General features: G+C 36.0%; 1 protein-coding gene across 1 annotated transcript; it reads left to right on the forward strand.

Moving 5' to 3' along the window:
- Positions 1 to 878: 878 nt before the first annotated feature.
- LOC132287012 (plasma membrane ATPase 4-like) lies at positions 879 to 9,077 on the forward strand. Its single transcript, XM_059789471.1, has 16 exons — positions 879 to 1,232; positions 3,836 to 3,955; positions 4,060 to 4,296; positions 4,399 to 5,160; positions 5,282 to 5,404; positions 5,503 to 5,607; positions 5,695 to 5,839; positions 5,928 to 6,092; positions 6,421 to 6,659; positions 6,755 to 6,787; positions 6,890 to 6,971; positions 7,081 to 7,241; positions 7,331 to 7,504; positions 7,868 to 8,050; positions 8,148 to 8,329; positions 8,808 to 9,077. The coding sequence occupies exons 1-16, from the start codon at positions 1,176 to 1,178 to the stop codon at positions 8,902 to 8,904; spliced, it is 2,865 nt and encodes a 954-aa protein (XP_059645454.1). The 5' UTR covers positions 879 to 1,175; the 3' UTR covers positions 8,905 to 9,077.
- Positions 9,078 to 9,723: the final 646 nt, after the last annotated feature.

Below are 9,723 nucleotides of genomic sequence, written 5' to 3' on the forward strand. Positions count from 1 at the left end.
GTTTGATCATATAAATTGAAAATCTATAAATTATTCCAGTGTTAAAATTGACTAGCCGTAAATAAGAAAAAAATTATATGTATTATATATATATATATATTCGGTATAAAGTAGAGTAGAAGACTAGAAGGAAAAAACAAGGTGTAAGTGTAGTATCCGCCCAACAGTTTGTTTGTTAAATTTTAATGCTTAATAAACTCAAGGTCTAAAATTTGAGTCTCGCTAATTATTTTTTGTGACTAGTTTTCGCTACGATTCACGTGAAAAAACGTCTTTCCGGATTCTCATAAATTAATCGAGTTGTTGAGTGTTTTTAAAATTCGTGCCTTAATCAGAGACTCCATATTAAAATTTAAAAAAAAAAAAAAAAAAACAAGAGCGCAAAAGTTGTCAACACTCAAATTATACATGGACTTTGGAGCATCCCCTTTGCACGCGCGAGACAGGAGGGTAGAAACAAGACAAAATGGCATAAAGTGCAAAGGATTTTGGTCCCACAGAGGCGTTACTAAGACTGTTTTGTTTACTTTTATTTTTTTATTATTGGAAAGTAATAAATGCAATTCACATTTTATACTGTGTCCCAAAAAAAAAATAAAAATAAAAATTTGTATATTTTGGAAAAGTATGACTCAAACACTACAACAGTTCCCACATGTTTTGCGGGGACTGGTGTGTAAGTACCAGAAAAATACACTTGATTTTAAAATGAAATGACGTCATTGCCCCTAATTTAATCTATGAGAATCAAATATGAAGACTATTTACGTCATAAGCTCAATATAAAAATACATTTATTAGACATTTAGACCCCTTTTATTTGACTATAAATATATATATATAAAAACATATATATAGGAGGGTAAATGAGACTCTCATCTCAAGCTATTTGCGGATGGAGGCTGCAGGTCCATATGTCCATCCTCACAAACTCACATGACACCTCCACAACTCCCCTCCCCTCCCCTCCCCTCCCCTCCCTCTCTTTCTCTCTCTAAACCACTTTCTCTCTCTAGACTTTGTTCCTTCTAGTTTTTTAGTCCAATTTGATGACTTCTAGTGATTTTTTTGCATATATTTTACTCTCCCCCTCACCTCTCCATTAGCTCACAGCTCATCCTCTCTCGTGTCTGTCACTCACCTCTCTCTCTCCCTCCCTCTCTCTCTCTACCAAGATGGGAAGCAATAAGGCCATCAGTCTGGAGGAGATCAAAAACGAGTCCGTTGATCTGGTATATACATATATACTTTTCTCTTAATTTCCTTCTACACACACACACACACACACACACACACACATATATATATATATCTCTAGTGATTTATATATGGGTTGTCTTCAGATATGTTTTCTGATCAATCTAGTATAATTTTCAGATATCATTTGGTTGACATCTATAGCAAAATTCGACTTTTTTAAGGTTTTTTTTTTTTTTGTGTGTGTGTGTGTGTGTGTGAGAGAGAGAGAGAGAGATCTCTACGAGGCAATATTTTAATCTTTTCGGTAGTAGACGGTGCTCGTAATCTTACTTTAGTTTAATAACTTAACCTTCTGATATAACGGTTTAAAATTTATATGTGTATATATATATATATATATATATAAAGATTTTAATCTCATAATCAAAGTCAGTCTCAGTTCATATCTTAGAATTTAGAGTTGGATTTAATCTTTTTTTATAATTGTGTGATTAGTATAATTATATATATTCTGTGGTGAATTACGGTATAATTATATATATATATTGTGGTGAATTATGTAGTAAGAAAAAAAAACCGACACCATCACCACAGTCTAGGTCCCGGAAATGGAGCGCAGAAATAGTTTGGTGTAATCAATTTGATGATTACAAAAAGAAAAGCAAAAAAAACGTTTGACACACGTGCACAAATATATACACGCTTGTGTTGTATATGAATTTGTGTAAGTATATGTGTGTTTATATATATTATATATATATATTGTTGAAATGAATAGCAGTGGTTGGCGATTCAGTTCCGTTAGATTGGCTGTGTAGTTTTGTCGCTTGTGCTTCTGTTTAAAATCAAAGCTGGGTTTAAGGGAGAGAGAACAACGAGTTTGTTCCTGAGGAGCGTAAAATACACGCGCTCTGTTGCTTGGAAAAATGAATGATCCGAACGTTTCACGATGGACCCTAAGTGATTGGGGTTCACGCGCTCAAATTTATTTATTTATTTTCCTAAGTATTAATAACGTTATTAATTATAAAATTCAATGTTAAAATTGACGGTCCATCTGTTACGGAATCAGGATGTGATGATGGACAAGAATGTCAACATGATAAACCATTTGATTTTGACAGTGATATTCCAATAAGATACTAATATAATATAATATTCCACGAATGACCTCAGTGGGTATTTTTGCCATTTGAAAGGGATATTTTCTATTTAGGGATTTGGGTTTTGGTGGTAATTCTTTAGTGGAGTAGTATTTGTTTTTTCCTCTTTTGGTAAATAAATATATTTCTTTAGTACATTCAGCGTTTTAGTTTGTTACATTAAAATAGAGTATTTATTTGTGATTAATTAATAGCCTAATATGTCTCCTCTTTTTTTTCTTTTTCTTTTTTCCTATTATTAGATGTATCCATTATTAAACAATTAATTAATTTGAAGTTTTGAACCATGTTTGCTGATCCATTTGTAGCGTCTGATACATTCATGTAGGATCCACACGTACGGGTCACACATGAAAGCATCAAATGGGCATAAATGGCCCGGTTTGAGATTTTGACTAGTTATCTTTGTTTAATTATTTATTTTAAGGTTACCTTCCCGCAGGAAAAGAAATTTAATTTATATAAAGGACAATTTTGATAACATCAGTCTAGTAGAAGAAAATTACCAGTTTTAGTGATATATATTAGCTTGGATTTATTTTTTTTATTTTTTTATTTTTTTATTTTTTGCAATGACTGTTACTATATTGAATGATATTTCGTGGAAACTGTTTACATTTGAACTCTATAATGAATATAAAGGTTTTTTTTTTTTTTTTGCCTAAGCAAGTTTGATTATCATGTTCCATTAAGAATGTAATCAAAATTTTCATAATTTAATGTGCTTTTTTCTTTTTTCTTTTTTTTCCCCCCCTTTTTTTGGGGACTTCTACTGATTTTTCAGTTATAATCTGAAAGCCAGTTACTTATTTTATTGTTCTAATATGGAGAACTAAGGTGATGTTTGATTACTCTCAATCGCTTAATTCTGAACAAACTAAGCGCTTAGGTCACTTAAAATAAAATAAAATTTTAAGTGATAGGACATCACTAGTCATTGAATGCTGAATATTAAAAATTCGAAAATATATCAAATATTATTATTGTATTTTTTTAATTATCACTTAAAAACTTTAGTACTTAAAATTCATCTCTTCAAATTTCCCGTACTTATTTTCAGTTTTATCATACAGCACCTAAAATATTATTGTCTTTATTTTTGCGAGTTAGACAAGTATCTGTGATATGTAATGTGAGTTCATTGTGTTTTATGTCGAGCTACCTGTCTGTCGAAACTAGTAACAACACAAGCAGTAAGACATGGCTACGTTAGTGTAACAATCATTTATTCGAAGCAAAAACGAAAGCAGATTAATGGGATGATTTCCAAACAAAGAAAACTATATATGAACTATCTTCCTAAATAGAGACATGACTCTGAAATTGAAACCTTAAACCATGTAAGAACAATTGAAGTCGGTATTTTTGCCTGTATTCTTATGTTTTTCTTCTTGTTTAGTTGTAAGTTAACAAACTGTTGTGTAGCTTCTTCATGTTTATTTGGGGATACTGATCGTGGTTTCTGATTGCAGGAAAGAATTCCGGTAGATGAAGTGTTTGAGCAATTGAAATGTACAAAAGAAGGTCTATCATCAGACGAAGGAGCCAACCGGCTTCAAATTTTCGGACCAAACAAACTAGAGGAGAAAAAGGTCTAATTCAGCATATCTGATAGTTGTCTAGTGTTCTCTCTTCTTCTATGTTTTTTTGTTTTATGAAGTTGCAGCATATGATGGTTTGATGATTTTACAAACAGGAGAGCAAGGTCCTCAAGTTTTTGGGCTTTATGTGGAACCCTTTATCATGGGTGATGGAAGCTGCTGCTTTGATGGCTATTGCCCTAGCAAACGGCAATGGAAGACCACCGGATTGGCAGGATTTCGTAGGTATCATTGCGTTATTGGTCATCAACTCTACGATCAGTTTTATTGAGGAAAACAATGCTGGCAATGCAGCAGCAGCACTAATGGCTGGACTTGCTCCAAAAACAAAGGTGAAACAAAATCTATACGAACACGAAACATTTTCACATGTTCTTCCTGTCATATTCAGTATTCTCATCTTTGTTGACTTATTTGTGGGTAATGAAATGTAGGTTCTGAGAGATGGTAGATGGACTGAGCAGGATGCAGCTATCCTAGTTCCGGGGGACATCATAAGCATTAAGTTGGGAGATATAGTGCCAGCCGATGCTCGGCTTCTTGAGGGCGATCCCCTGAAGATTGATCAATCAGCTCTCACCGGAGAATCCCTCCCCGTTACTAAGAACCCCTCGGATGAAGTGTTCTCTGGTTCAACCTGTAAACAAGGTGAGATTGAAGCAGTTGTTATCGCTACAGGAGTTCATACTTTCTTTGGTAAGGCTGCACATTTAGTGGATAGCACCAACCAAGTTGGGCATTTTCAGAAGGTTCTCACTGCCATTGGTAACTTCTGCATTTGCTCGATTCTTGTCGGGATAATCATTGAGCTTATAGTCATGTACCCAATACAGCACCGAAAGTACAGAGATGGAATTGACAATTTACTGGTTCTTTTGATTGGAGGAATTCCGATTGCTATGCCAACTGTTTTATCCGTTACCATGGCCATTGGTTCCCACAGGCTCTCTCAGCAGGGTGCAATCACCAAGAGAATGACTGCCATTGAGGAAATGGCGGGCATGGATGTTCTCTGCAGTGACAAGACCGGAACTCTTACCCTGAACAAGCTATCTGTTGACAGAAGCCTGATTGAAGTGTTCGCAAAAGGCGTGGAGAAAGAGCAAGTAATGCTGTATGCAGCAAAGGCTTCACGAACCGAAAATCAAGATGCTATTGATGCTGCCATCGTAGGGATGCTTGCAGACCCCAAGGAGGTATGTCTGAATTATATCCTTCCATTGATGATTGTCCCATTTTTTATTATTTTCTGCAAGAATTAATCAAGCATTATACTCTTATAGTTGTTTTATTTTTATCTCTTGTTACTTTGGGCAGGCAAGAGCTGGAATTAGGGAGGTTCACTTTCTTCCCTTCAACCCTGTGGACAAGAGGACTGCTCTGACCTACATTGATGCTAGTGGAAATTGGCATCGAGCCAGCAAAGGTGCCCCCGAGCAGGTATGATTATTTTTCTTTATTACAATAAATGAAGCCTGAGACTTTCAGGATGAGATAATTGAATGGTGTCTTGTTTCGTTCTAATAATTTACGAATAGATACTAGCCCTTTGCAACTGCAAGGAGGATGTCAGGAGGAAGGTTCATTCTGTGATCGAGAAGTTTGCTGAACGTGGGCTTCGATCTTTGGCAGTTGCTAGACAGGTTTAGAAATACAACCCTGATGCATTTGCTCTAGCTTATTTAACAGAATGCTTTTGTCTTACTATTGCTTTCATGATTTGTTTGCAGGAAGTACCTGAGAAAACAAAAGAGAGTCCTGGGGCACCATGGCAGCTTGTTGGCCTATTGCCTTTGTTTGATCCACCAAGGCACGACAGTGCAGAAACCATAAGAAGAGCTCTTAATCTTGGTGTTAACGTAAAGATGATTACCGGTAATAATTATTATATGCTATTCCTCTTAATCTAGATTTTATTTGCTCCTATTGTTTTTGTTTATATACTTTTCTCCTCAATGCTCAGGGGATCAACTTGCAATTGCCAAGGAAACTGGTCGCAGGCTAGGAATGGGAACAAACATGTATCCTTCTTCTTCATTGCTCGGCCAAGACAAGGATGCATCCATTGCAGCCCTCCCTGTAGATGAGTTGATCGAGAAGGCTGATGGATTCGCTGGAGTATTTCCAGGTGGGATTTCTGTTGCCATATTTTCCATCCGAAAAAAATAATAACACCACTTTTCTCTTGTATAGGTCATTGAACAATTCCCTTCCAATCCCTTCTGATTATGCTGTGAATTTTTTGAAAATACATCAAACTATACCAAAACTTTCTGAAGTTTCCTAGATTCTTCAACTCTCAGACATTTACCATATTGTGGATAAAACAATGCATTCATTGCATTTCTTCAAGTTTGATTTAATCCAAAATTCCAAAATTTTCCAATGGCAAAACCTCAGATTTTGAAAATTTGAATGTGCTTTGTTGTTCTGATGGGCTGCTCTCTGTATGATAGAGCATAAATACGAAATTGTAAAAAGGTTGCAAGAGAAAAAGCACATTTGTGGAATGACGGGAGATGGTGTCAATGACGCCCCTGCTTTGAAGAAGGCCGATATCGGAATTGCTGTTGCTGATGCCACTGATGCTGCTAGAGGTGCGTCCGACATTGTCCTTACTGAACCGGGGTTAAGTGTCATCATAAGTGCAGTGCTCACTAGCAGGGCAATTTTTCAAAGGATGAAAAACTACACGGTAAGTCAACTCTTTTCTTCCTAGAGAGATCAAAGTTTTATGACCTACTTGTGAAGTGCCTAACTATACTCTCTTTTGACCTTTCTCCTTTTCAGATCTATGCTGTTTCAATTACCATCCGAATTGTGGTAAGTGTATTGGTTTTTTATTTTTTTTTCAATCTACAATTCAGCTACTTTGTTTATAAAACTTGATTGATTCTTTATTCTCTTTTATACTCAATGTTGCAGTTTGGGTTCATGCTCATTGCTTTGATATGGAAGTTTGATTTTGCTCCTTTCATGGTTCTAATTATTGCCATTCTAAATGATGGTAAGATCAGATCAACTATTGAACATGGATTTCAATCAAATATAAATATCCTTGTTGCTTAGTTTGGTTTTTTTGTCATGTTCATGATTGATTCGTCGTATAATTCTAGGAACAATCATGACAATCTCAAAGGATCGAGTGAAGCCATCTCCAATGCCAGACAGTTGGAAACTAAAAGAGATTTTTGCAACAGGCATTGTGCTTGGTGGTTACCTGGCACTAGCGACAGTTCTGTTCTTCTGGATTATGATAGATACTGATTTTTTCCATGTAGGAAAATCTAATTTACTACGCGAAAAATATTGTGGTTACACGAATGTCAAGGATTCTTTTTATTTATTTATTTTGTTCAAAATCAGGACAAATTCGGTGTAAGAGCAGTGAGAGACAACCCTCGTGAAATGATGGCATGCTTGTACCTACAAGTGAGCATTGTGAGTCAAGCTCTCATATTTGTTACAAGGTCTCGCAGCTGGTCCTTTGTAGAACGCCCTGGATTACTCTTAGTCACAGCTTTCTTCGTAGCTCAATTGGTAAGAATTTTCCTAATCTCGCGATCTCTATATGTCGAAATCCATCTAGAGAAGGCCAAGTTTTTGCTCGTTTAAACACCAAAGTATTAATACCACTGAGGCACGTGGTCTGGTGGTATCTCCTCTCCTTTCAAAGCGAAACAGGAGTGGACTTATTTAAATGCGTTAGGAAACTTAATGAAATGCAATGTGAAGCGCAATGGACTTAACTGATCTTCATTAAAATGTGCTAGTACTCTGTACTCTATGGTGAATTTGGTTCTATGCATATATTGGATGTTAATATTCTGACACTGAAATCAGGAAAACTATTTGGATAGCTTGGTCTAATGAACATGTAAATTATTCTGTTGTACTTGATAGGTTGCGACTCTAATAGCTGTCTACGCCAACTGGGGTTTTGCAAAGATAGAAGGATGTGGCTGGGGTTGGGCTGGGGTCATATGGCTTTACAGCGTGGTAACATATATTCCACTTGACATTCTCAAATTCGCCATCCGATACATTCTAAGTGGGAAGGCTTGGGATACTCTCTTGGAAAATAGGGTATGCTCGCATTTCAGTTAATGAATCGGTTGAATCTTGGTAATTCGACATGGTTTCTGACTCACTAGCTAATTATGGTGCTTTCTTCTTGTAACAGACCGCCTTTACTACCAAGAGTAACTACGGGAAAGAAGAGAGGGAAGCACAATGGGCAACTGCACAGAGGACTCTACATGGCCTTCAGCCACCTGAATCCTCTAATATTTTCTCCGATAAGAGCAGTTATAGGGAGCTTTCGGAGATTGCAGAGCAAGCAAAGAGACGGGCTGAGGTTGCAAGGTAAGAAATGCAGTTTAGTTTTTCTACATTAGTTCATTGAAACACTCTCATGCCTAGACCACTCAAGTTTGCTGGTGAAAATGATTTCAGAAACTTCTTTTATCGAGCCACTGACATCTAAGCCTCGGCTCTTTGGACACCCATGTTATGGTTCCTAAGCGTCGAAAGAAGCAACTTAACTAAGTCACACAACAATAAGTCTGATTTGTGCCACATTGAGATCTTCCCTTGGAAAAACCATGATGTTTGGAGTATTTTTCAGACATCTGATTGAATACTTAAAAAAAAATAGGGATAGTAATAAATAATCAAATAAAAAAAATGTCTAAAATGAAACGGAATACTGAAATTCTTGGAAATCAAAATAACATACCTATCTCTACTATATGTTAATGTGTTGGTTTAAGCAAGCAGATTCAAGATTTGACATTCACCTTACTTCCATTTCCGCTTAATGCGGATTGGCTTCTTGTTGCAGGCTTCGGGAGTTGCATACGCTGAAGGGGCACGTCGAATCGGTGGTGAAGCTGAAAGGACTAGACATTGATACCATCCAACAGCATTATACAGTCTGAGCAAGCGCTTGAAAGAGAACGTTGGACCCTGTGTTGGTTGAACAAAAAAAAAATGACATAATTAAGAAGCATTGGAGGCATATGTAAGACTAATATTATGTCCAGACTATAGTAGGTTAGAGTGATGTCTCTTTTGATAGCTAGTAATTCAAATGTCAGTTTTACTTGGTGCCTGTCCTAAGTGCAGAGTTTATGCCACTTCTCCTTGCAACAAAACAGCATCAGTTAAACACACACACACAGCAGCAGCGACAAAAAATACACAAAACAAAATTACATGGTGCACCATGGACTTCCAAATATCTATAACTAAATTAAGAATTATGTGTGAGAAAATATTTTGCCTTTTAGGTATATTGTATATAATTAAAATGCAATTCAGGACCAAAAAATAGAGCGTAACATAGACAAACTATTTGACTTCCTATCTGTTATTCAAATCCCATCCAGTTCAGTAGCATTAATTAAATTAGGCTACTTTTAAAATAAAAAAAATAAAATAAAACTGTTCTTAAAAATTTGGTGACTACACCAATATAGTATACTCGATGCTTCCTTATCTTCTTTGACCATAGCGAAATAATGCCCTTGTTGACTTATCTTATTTTTGTCATGGTAAAATTATACTAACCTTCACAAGGCTTCCCAAGTTCCCACACAACACATATACATATAAAATTTCAATTTATCTTGTCAATCAACACATAAATTTGTTTCGTGGTGATGACATCAGTATCATTCATAAGTTGAAATTATCCGACTTTCATACTCCAAATCGTTACCGATGAGGTTTGCCGCATGGTCCTGCTAAACATTGTC

This window comes from Cornus florida, unplaced genomic scaffold, assembly GCF_030987335.1.
Source record: "Cornus florida cultivar Cherokee Brave unplaced genomic scaffold, ASM3098733v1 CherokeeBrave_3.0.0_Hap2_Chr11, whole genome shotgun sequence".
Taxonomy (NCBI): domain Eukaryota; kingdom Viridiplantae; phylum Streptophyta; class Magnoliopsida; order Cornales; family Cornaceae; genus Cornus; species Cornus florida.